Source organism: Capricornis sumatraensis, chromosome 13, assembly GCF_032405125.1.
Source record: "Capricornis sumatraensis isolate serow.1 chromosome 13, serow.2, whole genome shotgun sequence".
Taxonomy (NCBI): domain Eukaryota; kingdom Metazoa; phylum Chordata; class Mammalia; order Artiodactyla; family Bovidae; genus Capricornis; species Capricornis sumatraensis.
Window position 1 is genome coordinate 9,928,740 of NC_091081.1, and position 13,380 is coordinate 9,942,119.

Here is a 13,380-nt window from a genome sequence, read left to right on the forward strand (position 1 = left end):
GATTGTCTATCCATTTAAATATCTTCCCATCAATGTACCTATGCTTCCTTCTAAGGATGTGAGGTAATTCATGTAACATAGAGAATGAAAAATCACAGAATTTTAAATTTGAAAAGGTCCTAAAATAGGAATCAAGATATGTAGTAAATAAGAAATACCTTTATATTAGCTATCTTTTAAAATATCTTTTATATTACCTAAAACAATTATTCTTCGCATTACTTATTAAATGTCAAATACCTCATTTGTACTTAAGTTGTTTGTATAAAGCTGACTGACTATGAAAGAAAATACTGTGGATAGAAATTGCACCAGTTTGTCTTACTGCTACAGATACACCTACTATTCCTTGAAGCCATATTGTAGTGTCATTATTTGTTTACACTTCAAATTTTTATCTAAAGAAACTTAAAATTTAGGTAGCTTAATTTAGATCTAATCAGATGAATCTAGAATATAGGGTAGTCTATACCACCATTGGCCTCAAATTCTGAAAACAGAACAAAATGCTGTGAGGGGGTGCTACTCTAGTTTAAAAACACTACAAAAACATTAATAAGCAAAGGCAAGGTCAATCTTAGTAAGACATTAGATTTTCTTTTACATTAAAACAAAAAAGGCTATAAAAACATTTTTGGACAAGTAGGGAAAATTGAGTGTAGACTGTAACAATAGATAGTATTATTAATTAATGTCTTCTAAAGTCTGACCCTCTCCAACCTATCTCCTATCTGCAGAGATCTAATATGGCTGAGCCAAGCTGAATTGTATGCATAAGGTATGTGCAATCTTTCTAGGCTTGAAACACTGCCCTATTCTCTTACCATGTCAACCTGCCTCTTCTTCTTAACTAACCTCTCGTTGCTCTGCAAGAGCCAGCTCAGCTATCACTTTCCTCTAACAGATGTGTCCTCTAACAGATCTTCTCAGACTGCTCTGCATGCCTCTCTTGTGCTCAAAGAGCAGATATCAGAGTACTTAACCACAATACACACCATTTTCTGTAGCCTCCCTGAGACAAGGATTATCTGTTTCTGTAGACCCAGCAGATGGCATGCAATAGTATTCAACACATGTTAAATGAATTAGATAAGGAATAGAGTCTTGAAAGATTAGATCAGAAAATACACCCTCAAATAGGTTCCACTCACCTGTAGATGGCGGACTCTGAATAATATCTGAAAGATTATAACCTCCAGAACTATCTGACCGTTTACGTGGCTTCTTTTTCGCCTTTGTTTTCGTCTTCTTAACCATACTTTCCCTAGGAAGGAAGCAAACATAAAAGTCATTTTTAAAAAGTTAAGTTAGAGGTAAAACAGAACAATGAAATTTTGAGCAATGGAATACAGCATCTTCATCAAACAGAAAACACAGAAGAATACACATGCTCTGGACTCCCATTTATCTACGTGGCCCAGAGTTCCACTAAACTTCAATGTGATCCTATCACACTGTAACTCTAGTATTTCCGTGAAAGTCAGAAACAAGCTGGTATATATGAAAATACTTTGAGAAGTAAAATACTGTATATGTTCACATACAAACTATTATAATATGATCTGGAACTGGAAATATTTGGTGATAATAAGTCAGATATTTATAAATATCAAGTATCCCAACAGCTACCATCAAACTCCAGAAAAGAGGTTAAAAAAAATTCTTGGAACCAAGAAGAACTTTTCAGAGAGCAACATAGTTGATTATTATACACTTACAGATATATACACTCATATGTAGTAAATTACTTGAACATCCCAAAATTTTAACAGGTCATTTACCAAGTAAGGGGAAAGTAATTCTATAACCAGCTGATACAATAGCCTGAAACACAGACTGGAAATTCTAAACCTGACTTGTCAAACAGTCAACAGGGAGATTTTGTAGAAGCTGGGATATTTTATTGGAGGACTCCCAAATGCCAGGCACTATAGGTCATGTCTCTTGAACTGGTAGGGTTCTCTATACTAAGGGATCTAGAGGAATGGCTGATGAATCCCCTTGGTTCACCCTCCCCAGAAGGCACACATTTTCTCTTCTATCAAGGGAGGAGAGGCACTTATTTGGTTCAGGAATAGATCAATGCTTTTTGAATAATTCTCAAACAATGCTCTTTTTGAAATCCAACCACGTACACTGCTCTTCATAAACACAGTGCCTCTACTTCTTAAGTCTGTCAAGAATTCTGTTTGTCTTTTCTGTTCTAAGTCATTATTGCTCAACAACCACTTTCCAACTTCCAAAACATTAACATCTCCTGACTGCCATTTACTCCTTTCCTGTTCTCTCTACTCTAGCACAATGTGCCCTTTTCATTTCTTTACTATGCTCTCTACAGGGTTTGGAAAGGTACTGAAGATAACTGCACTTATTCAACCCAACATATTAAACTGGAAGGCTGTATTCCTTTTATGCTTATGCTTAATTTTGTTATATCTGCAAATATTAATTATGCATTCATATCAAGGCTAAGAATGAACATAATACCTATTTTCTATGTTAATTTTGTAAAAATTAAAAAAATTTTCTTTCAGTGTCAATACAAAACTGCCAACAGTGTCCAAGATTGGAAATGGGGGAAGGAGAAAAGAAACAGAAAAAAAAAATCCAAATCTAAAGCTTACGAGTAATTCTGTTCCATATTTACTTCTTCTTTCAAAAAGATATCTCCATCTTCTACATCCAAATAGCTAATATCTGGTCCATCTTGATATGGTGTAATGACTCTTCTCTCCATTGCTGGAATCTATAAGAAAAAAGATGTTACTTTTTTCTTATAAATTCTACAAAATGTGTAGAGGAATGACATCACCTACCTTTCTCTCACCCCTTCGATCTACAACCAGTAAAACAGAGCTCAAGGAAGGTGCTTCTGTCCAACACACTAGGACACCAGAGATTTCCGCACATCTGTACATCTAAAGGTGTAGGTTGGAACACACAGAGGAAGGAGGCAGAACCCCTAAGAGTGGAGTCTGTGCCTGTGATCCTGGGCCTCTAACCACGGCAGTTGAGTCCACAGCTTCAGGGAACCGAGAAGCAGCAGGCAAGGTGGTACACACATCTCTAGCCTCCTGAAAGGAGTGTGGTGCTCACAACCACAGGTTACTGGGTAGCAGCGGCAGTGGGCCCCTGAAGCCAGCCCTCAACCCCCACCTCCCACCGTGGTGGAGCCCAGAAACCTTATACGACAGCAGACACGGTGGAGACGCCTGTGAAACTGTGCCTCCTGCCACTCTCATGCTCCTCCTCCCCCTGTGCAGAGGAGACCGTCACAAAGAACCCCAGACACTGGGGAGGGGCCCGACATCCCAATGATGACAGCAGCTCTGGCTGAAGAAAGGCAGTAAGGATCAGGGAGGCACAGAAGGAATAGTGATGGCACTGAGGCACCCTTCTCACAGAGCCAGTGGGAGCTGCAAAGTGCCAACTAGAAAATGTAATCGGATGCAACTCAGGGAAGAAACCAAAACCTAGTGTTACAATGCCACCTACTGGAAAACAAAAGTAAGGACTCTAACTTCCAACCTATCGTTAACTTCAAATGCACCTGCAGAGGAATAATTCATCAAGCACTATATATAACCACAATAAAACAATATCACAAAAAAGAAAATAATTCTCCAGAATCCAAACTGAATCACAGAGTGTTTCAATATAACTGAAAGATAATTCAAAACAGCTGCTAACTCAAAGAGCTACAAGAAAAGTCAGAAAGGTGGTTTAATGAGCTCAGGAATAAAATTAATGAACAGAAGAAATACTTTACCAAAAAGATAGAAACTCTAAAAAGAGAACCAAACAAACACTGGAACTGAAGAATCCAACAAATGACATAAAGAATGCATTAGAAAGAAATAGAAGTAGAGTTAATATATGGAAGGAAGAATTAGCAAGCTCAAAGACAGAAATCTTGAAATGATACAAGTATAAGAAATAGGAGGAACAAAGTATTAAAAAATGAGGAAATTCCTCAAGACCTATCTCTTTCAGAAGGGCGACACTAAGGTAATCAGTAACCCAGAAGGAGAAGAGAGGGAGAAGGCCGCAGAGCGCCTAATTAAAGAAGTAACAGCTGAGAAAGTCCCACATCTGGGGAAGGAACTGGATAAACAAGCACATGAAATTAAGAGAACACCAAATTACCTCATACAAAATGACCTTCTCCAAGACAGCTAATAAATGATAAAGTTGTTAAGAGTAAATAGCAAAGTTTTTTAAAGGCAGGCAGTGTAAAAAGGATGGTGACCTATAAAGGAACCTCCACTGGGCTATCAACAGATGTCTCAGCAGAAACTCTACAGGCGAGGAGGGAGTGAAACCTCAAAATACTAAAAGACAGTCTCAAAATACTAAAAGATCAATAACTGTGAGCCAAGAATATTCTATCTGGGAAAGATATCATTTAAATATGACAGAGATAAGGTTTTCTCCAGTGAACAAGCTGAGGGAGTTCATCAACATTAGACCTGCATAACAAGACATGCTGAAAGCAGTACTGTAATAGAGACAGAAGTAAATGAAACTTTGAGCAAGATGATAAATAGAACCAGGAAACTGTAGAGCATAAAGGTTAAATGGAGGAAAAAAAAAAACAAACTATAAGCCATTGCTGTTTGGTAGCAAACTCACAACATAAAAAGGGATAATTTGAGAAAGCAAAAACAAAAAAGAGGATGAGAAAAACTGAACAGGTAAGCAAGGTAACATACTATCAGCAGCAAAAAGACTTTTTCTATGAGACGTTTTTTATAAAGCTCAGGACAACCACAAAACTTTACGTTACAGAGCAGAGAGATGAAACATAAAAAAAGAAACCACTGAGAAAAAGACCAAAGAAACCTCCACACCAGAATGACAATAACACAAGGAAAAAGAAACAACAGAGACGCCAAGCAACCAAAAAGCAAAACACAAAATTTCAGGACTAAGGCCTCATCCATCAATAATCACTCTAAATGTAATGGGTTTAGGGTGTCTTCATGAATCAGAGGACAGAGACTAGGTGAATGCACCAAAAAATAAGACTCAACTATATGCTACCTCCAGCAGACACACCTCAGCTGTAAGGACAAACACAAGCTCGAAGTGAAGAGATGGAATATTATACTCCAAGCAAATGGCAGCAAAAAGGAAGCAGGTATAGCCACCCTCATACCAGACAAAACAGACTTCATGAGGAAAAATGTAACAGACAAAAAACGGTCAGTATCCAGTTATAAAGAGGACAACTCATCAAGAAGACACTGAAGTTACTAACACATGTGTACCTAACCTAAAAACTACAAAATATATAAAACAACTATTAACCAACCCAAAGGGAGAGAAATGACAGCAACAAATAATTGTAGGGAGTATTTACCACCCACTTACATCAAGAGATGGTCTCCCCTGTGGCTCAGCTGGTAAAGAATCTGCCTGCAATGTGGGAGACCTAGGTTCAATCCCAGGGTTGGGAAGATCTCCTGGAGAAAGGAAAGGCTACCCACTCCAGTTATTCTGGCCTGGAGAATTTCATGGACTGTATAGTCCATGGGGTCACAAAGAGCCAGACACATCTGAGCAATTTTCACATACACATCAACAGATAGATCAATCTAGAAGGAAAGTCTACAAGCAAACAGTGGCCTTAACTGAAACATCAGACCCAATGTATTTGACAGATCAGATTTGAACAGAACATTCCATCCAAATGTAGCAGAATATACATTCTTTTCAAATGCGCATGAAACTTAATCAAGTATAAGCTGCATGTTGGGACACAAAAGTCTGAACAGATTTAAGAAACCCAAAATCCTATCAAATATCTTTTCTGATTACAATGGTATAAGAAATTAGAAATCAAGAACAAGAACAATAGAAAAATTACAAATATGTAAAAAACAACATGCTGCAGAACAATTGGGTTACTGAAGAAATCAAAGGAGAAACAAAATTCTACCTGAAGACAAATGGAAATATGATACAGCAAAATCTATAAACAGCAAAAGCAGTAGTAAGGGTTTGTGGCAATAAAGGCTTACCTCAAGAAACAAGATAAACTTACACCTAGAGGTACTAGAAAAAGAACAAATGAAGACCAAAGGAAATGAAGACCTTCTAGAAAGAAGGAAATATAAATATAAGAAAGGACAATAAAAAAGATAAAGTAAGAGTTGATTCTTTGAAAAGATAACAAAATTGACAAATCATTAGCTAGACAAAGAAAAAAGAGAAGGCCTGATAAATAAAAGAAAAAATGGTACCAAGAAATGTAAAAGAATATAAGAGAATACAAAAATTGGAAAAGCAAGAAGAAATGGACAAATTCTTAGAATCATAAAACATTCCAAGACTGAATGAATCATGAAGAGACAGAAAATCTGAATTGATAAATCATGAGTACAGAGATTAAGACAGTAATCCAAAAGCACCTATAAAACATAGATCCAGGACCAGACTGCTTCACAGGTGAATTCTACAAAATATTCAAAGATTTAATACCTATCCTAAAACTCTTTCAATGAACTGAAACGGAGGGAATGCTTCCTAACTCCTTTTATAAGGCCAATATCACCCTGATACCAAAACCAGACAAAGACAACAAAGAGAAAGAAAATCACATGCCCTTATCTCTGCTGAACAGATACAAAAATCCTCAACAAAATGTTAGCAACCTGAACTGAATTATACATCAAAAGAATTATACAGCATGATCAAGTAGGATTTATATCAGGGATGTAAGAATGGTTAACATCCTCAAATCAATCAATGTGATTGATATACCACATTAACAAAATAATGCATAAAAATCATGAGATCTTCTCAACAGATGCAGAAAAAGCATTTGACAAAATTCAACACACATTTAGGATAAAAATTCTCAATAAAGTGGGTATAATATATGAAAAATCCACAACTAAAATACATAATGGCAAAGTATTAAAAGCTATCCTCTAACATCAGGAATAAGACAAGGATGCTGACTCTCACCACTCTTATTCAACACAGTGTTAGAAGTGCTAGCCAGAGCAATTAGGCAAGAAAAAAATAAGACATCCAAATTGGAAAGAAAGAAGTAAAACTGGCACTATTTGCAGATGACATGATTTTATACATACACAGATACTCTACACATTCCACCAAAAATCTGTTAGAAATAACAAATACAGCAAAGCAAAGGATGCAAAATCAACATACAAAAATCTGTTGCATTTCTATACACTAAGAATAAGCTATCAGAAAAAGAAATTAAGAAAACAATCACATTTACAATCACAATGAAAAGAATAAAACACCTAAGAAAAGATTTAAACAGGAAGGTGAAAGATCTGTACGTTGAAAACTCTAAGACACTGTTAGAAGAAATTCAAGAAAGTACAAATAAACGGAAACATATTCCAGTCTCATGAAATGGAAAAATTACCATATTACCTAAAGCAGTCCAACTCAATAAAATCCCTATCAAAATCTCAAGAATATTTTTCACAAAAAATTCTAAAATTTATATGGAACCAAAATAGATGCTGAATAGTCAAAGCAACACTGATTAAAAAGAACAAAGCTGGAGGTATCATGCGCCCTGATTTCAAACTATATTACAAACCCATAGTAATCAAAACCACATGGTATTGGCAGAAAAATAATACAAAGATAAATAAATACTTGCATATATGGACTATTAATTTACAACAAAGGAACAAATATCCAATGGAGAAAGGACAATCTCCAATAAATAGCGCTAGGAAAACTGGACAGCCACATGCAAAACAAACTAGACCACTATCACACCATAGACAAAAATTAATTCACAGTGGATTAAAGGCTTTAAGACCTGAAACAATAAGAGTCCTAAAAAAGAAAACATAGGTGGCATGCACTGTCATATGAGTCTCCCAGTATCTTTTTAGATATGTTTTCTCAGTCAAGGAAAACAAAAACATAAACAAAGTGGATTACATCAAACTAGTTTCTACAAAGCAAAGGAAACCATCAATAAAATGAAAAGACAACCTACCAAATGGGAAGAGATATTTGCAGATGATATATCAAAAAACAACTCATATATATGAATTCAATGATATATTTAACAACAAAAAAACTATCTGATTAAAAAATAAACAGGAGTTGAATACATATTTTTCCAAAGAAGACATATAGATGGCCAACAAGCATATGGAAAGATGTTCAGCATCATTAATTATTAGGGAAATGCAAATCAAGACCACACTGAAATTTCACTGTATACCTATCAGAAAGCTAGGGTCAAAATGACAACACAGTATCATATACTGGCAAGGATGTAGAGAAAAGGGAACCCTCACACACTGTTAATGAGACTCTAAATTGGTATAGTCACTAGAGAAGGATGGAGATTACTAAAAAAAATTAAGAACAGATGACCATAACTGGACATGAACAACAAACTAGTTCCAAATAGGAAAAGGAGTACGTCAAGGCTGTATATTGTCACCCTGCTTATTTAACTTATATGCAGAGTACATCATGAGAAAGTCTGGGCTGGAAGAAGCATAAGCTGGAATCAAGATTGCCGGGAGAAATATCAATAACCTCAGATATGCAAATGACACCACCCTTATGGCAGAAAGTGAAGAGGAACTAAAGAGCCTCTTGATGAAAGTGAAAGAGGAAAGTGAAAAAGTTGGCTTAAAGCTCAACATTCAGAAAACTAAGATCATGGTATCCAGTCCCATCACTTCATGGCAGGTAGATGGGGAAACAATGGAAACAGCAGCTGACTTTATTTTTCTGGGGTCCAAAATCACTGCAGATGGTGACTGCAGCCATGAAATTAAAAGACATTTACTCCTTGGAAGGAAAGTTATGACCAACCTAGACAGCATATTCAAAAGCAGAGACATTACTTTGCCCACAAAGGTCTGTCTAGTCAAGGCTATGGTTTTTCCAGTGGTCATGTATGGAATCGAGAGTTGGACTATAAAGAAAGCTGAGCACTGAAGAATTGATGCTTTTCAATTGTGGTGTTGGAGAAGACTCTTGAGAGTCCCTTGGACTGCAAGGAGATCCAACCAGTCCATCCTAAAGATCAGTCCTGGGTGTTCACTGGAAGGACTGATGCTGAAGCTGAAACTCCAATACTTTGGCTACCTGATGTGAACAGCTGACTCATTTGGAAAGACCCTGATGCTGGGAAAGATTGAGAGTAGGAGGAAAAGGGGACGACAGAGGATGAGATGGCTGGATGGCATCACCAACTTGATGGACATGGGTTTGGGTGGACTCCGGGAGTTGATGATGGACAGAGAGGCCTGGTGTGCTGTGGTTCATGGGGTTGCAGAGAGTCGGACCTGACTGACTGACTGAACTGAAGTGAACTGAATTGAACCACATTATAGCCAGGTACTCCACTTCTGGGTATGCATCCAAAGAATACAAAAACACTTATTAGTAAAGATATATGCTCTCCTATATTCACTGCACCATTATTTACAATAGCCAAGATACAGAAACAATGCATGTACCCATCAAGGGATGAATAAAGAACCTGTGTTATATGCATTTGCATATATAAATACATACATACACACACAAACATACAATGGAATACTACTCAACCATGAAAAAAGATGAACTCTTGCCATCTGCAACAACATAGATAGACTCTGAGGGTATTATGCTAAGTGAAGTAAGTCAGATGGAGACAGACAAATATTGTATGATTTCACTCATAGATGGAATATGAAACACTAATAAACAAAAACAAAACAAATGAACAAACTAAACCCCAAAATTCCCTTTGTACAGAGAACAGAACAGTGATTATGAGAGGGAAAAGCAGGTGGTGAAACAGGTAAAAGGGATCAACCATATGCTGATAGACAGAAGTTAAATTTTTGGTTGGAAGCAACCTGTAGGGTATACAGAAACAGAAATATAATGCTGTACACAGGAAACTTACACAGTTTTATAAATCAATGTCACCTCAATAAAAATAAATAAAACCATTTAAAGCCCATGTTTTTATAATTTCTGGATCTTTGCTAAATAAAAAATAGCAAAAGACTCTGAAGCTTTCCATAAATTCCATTTATAAAGGAATTTAAATAGAAATTAATTTTATCACTGAACATCTTTAATTTTGATTATCATGTTTACCTGTACAGTGGGTACTTAAGTCTTATGTCCTCATTTTTAAAAGATCATAATGAATCAGAATTCATTAGGAATTTGTTCTACTGAGAAGTTGGGCCAAATATACTGCTTTACTTGATACTGTAACTGAAAAAAAAACATAAACCTTACCATTTTCCGGTAAAACACAGAAAGGTCCTTCAAAACACCATCACTTAAAACATCAAGAGATCTAAAAATAAATTATAAAATTCTATCTTAAGACTCAAGTAATTTAATACCTGGTAAGATTTTCAAATATATAGAGACATTTTATATTGTTGAATAAGTAACATTTATTTCTTTTAATATGTCAGCAGCAACAAACTCTTTTGGGAAGTATGTGTGATTATATATTTCAAATATACAGCAAACATATTAGACAAACACACTGAATAAAACTCAAGCAACTCTGACAAATAATAGAAAAATATTTTCTATCATAATAAAGTATAAATTTTCAACTTTCATTTTCTACAAATTAAAATCCTGAAAGAGTAACAATATAATAATATATAATTATATATTACAATCATATGTAATATATAATTAATTATAGTTAGTATAATTAATTAATTATAATCCTACAAAAGAGTATTATATTGCTAGAACAATGGCCTATCAGGTAGCTGAATTCTATCTAGAATTATCACTGTTCCTAATCATCTAAATGATCTTGAGCAACTCACTTTATCTCTTTTAAGATCTTCATGTATAAAAATGACATTTGGACTAGTTCAACTGAATTCAAAGAGATTGCAAGGAATTTTACTGATACTTTGAGGCATCAGTAAAATTTTAAATCAGTTTTCATTCTAAAGTATACTTCAAACATTTTTACAACTAATATGAAAACATGGAGAAGGAAATGGCAAACCCACTCCAGTATTCCTAACTAGAGAATCCATGGACAGAGGAGCCTGGTGGGCTGCAGTCCACGGGATCGCAGAGTCAGACATGACTTAGCAACTAAACAACAATATGGAACAAGCATATCCAAATCTGTACCATTCCAGTTTTTTTAGCATTTGAAGATAATTAACTTGTGATGCTACATCAATTTGGATGCAGCTCTCCTTTCTTAACATCTATTTGCATATTTATTTACACTTCTGAAAAATACATATTTGACTAGAAATGTTTACATTTATACAAACAAATCTTTATTTTAATGAAACTCATGCGAGTCTACTTATGTAAAACTATTCAACACAGCACATGTGCCACCCTTAATACTTCAGCTGGCAAACTGGATACAATGTAGTAGCTGAAAACAGTGCGACACATCGTTTTCCAGCATTGTATTTTAGATATGGTGTTCATTTCACACTGTGGTTGATCGTTATCTCACATATTACATGAGCTTAATTTGGCGATGATGAGAAAAAATTGTTATGATTAGAATTACTAATGTCAGCAAAAATAAATGAATTTATTCTGAAACCTTTGTTCTGCCACTAAAATACCAGAGGCATTTTAAATGACATTGTCTAACATCCCATACTATTAATTTGTATTTAGAAAGCATTTTTCACCAAGTAACAAAGATTAAACAGCCATAAGAATTTCTTCTAAATAGAACCCTAAATGTCAATTATTAAGAATCTCTTAATGATTTATCTTTATAAAAATGTAGAAAACTTTTATTTCAAACATGTTTTGAAATTAGTTTTATTAAAAATCATCCTGACTTTGAAAAGTTACTTATCAAACAACTGTTACTACTTCTAATTATATAAATCAAGGTTTTTCTTGATTATTTGCAAAAGAAGTTTCATGGGTTTTTTTATCCTCATATGAGGAAATAAAAAATCTACTTTATAAGGTTTTCATGAAAATTATGAGAATCCATACAACACCTCTAGAATGCTGCCTGGCACATGGTAGTACTATTATCACTAATATTATGTAACTACTATTATATTACTATTACTAGTTATTATTAATAACTATTGTTATGGCAATAAGTGTTGCCTATTATTACAATTAAAACAAAATACAGAATTATATTGGAGACTGACTTTAAAAATGCAACTGACACCAAAAACTCTAATGTGAAATTTCTGTATTCACCAAAAATTTCTGTATTCATCTTCTCATCACTGACTTTATAGTGAATAAATGTAATAAAATCTTGACCTTACACTAAAAAATCAATCTGTAAATTTATTTCATTAAAAAATTCTACTGCTAAAATAGTTGAAAACAATGGGATTAAATTTCTTAAGATTCCTCTAATTCTAAAATGTTCATGACTCCTAAATCATTAGCAGCTATCAAATTCTTTTCATCCAGGTAAACATCAATAATGTGAAATATTAGCTTATAACATAGGATATAATATTTAACTTATTTTTTCATGTAATGTGTCATTTTTCATAATAAATATTCCATTACCATCAAAACTTGAACACATGTACCACCTTGCAATAAACCAGACCAACTAAATTTTTCAGGCCATCTGCTGCACATTAAGTTTGACCAAAGAATCAATATGTATTATAGGGAACATCTTATAAGAAAATAAATACAAAGAGAAAACAGAAATCAACCAGTAACAAATTATATGCATAAATATATGTGAAGTAATTAAATGCTGACTTAATTAGTATTACTGATAGTTTCCAAAAGCCAGGTAACAACTACATAATTACAAATTAGCTTAAACAAGCAGAGAGATATGAATATATATACAAATATACTTGTGATAATATTGTCCCATAACCTTCCAACCAGAATGTAAGCTCCTATAACACTGAGGGCAAGGATATTGCCCGTTTGTTCACTGTAGTACTGTAGCACTGGCTGGCATATATTATGCATCCAAATATTGATGAAATGATTAAATGTCTTACATTTTCACTTTTTCTACAAAGTTAGGATTTATTGTTATTTAGTTTCAAACTACTAACATATTTGTTATTATATATAAATAAGTGCTTTTGCGACAGTCTATATATAAATACTCAACCTACCTTGCTTCAAGTAAAGCTGCCATATTCAGTCCAATAAACTGTAAACAAGAGAGTTTCAACTGTTCAGCATTATACATTGCTGCAAATTCCAGTAGCATAGCAGCATTCTTAAGGGTAACTACAAAGGAAGAAAAGATCCATAAAACAAGATGAAAGGCATTTTAACTACAGCAAATGAAATAATGCTTATTTCTTAACTTGTCAGGTTTGAACATTTAGAAGAAGGAAAACTGAAAGTACTGTCCTGCCAAAATAATGTTATACTAGGGCAAAT

At 34.5% G+C, this 13,380-nt stretch overlaps 1 protein-coding gene across 2 annotated transcripts in view; it reads right to left on the minus strand.

Annotated features, from left to right (window-relative positions):
- IBTK (inhibitor of Bruton tyrosine kinase) overlaps positions 1–13,380 on the minus strand; it is an 81,351-nt gene that overhangs the window by 27,227 nt on the left and 40,744 nt on the right. For both annotated transcript variants that reach the window (XM_068984987.1, XM_068984986.1), the window contains exons 17-20: positions 13,107–13,224; positions 10,264–10,324; positions 2,625–2,746; positions 1,152–1,264 (exon numbers count right to left, since the gene is read on the minus strand). In XM_068984987.1, the coding sequence (XP_068841088.1) occupies positions 1,152–1,264; positions 2,625–2,746; positions 10,264–10,324; positions 13,107–13,224 (414 nt within the window). The remainder of the gene's footprint in view (positions 1–1,151; positions 1,265–2,624; positions 2,747–10,263; positions 10,325–13,106; positions 13,225–13,380) is intronic.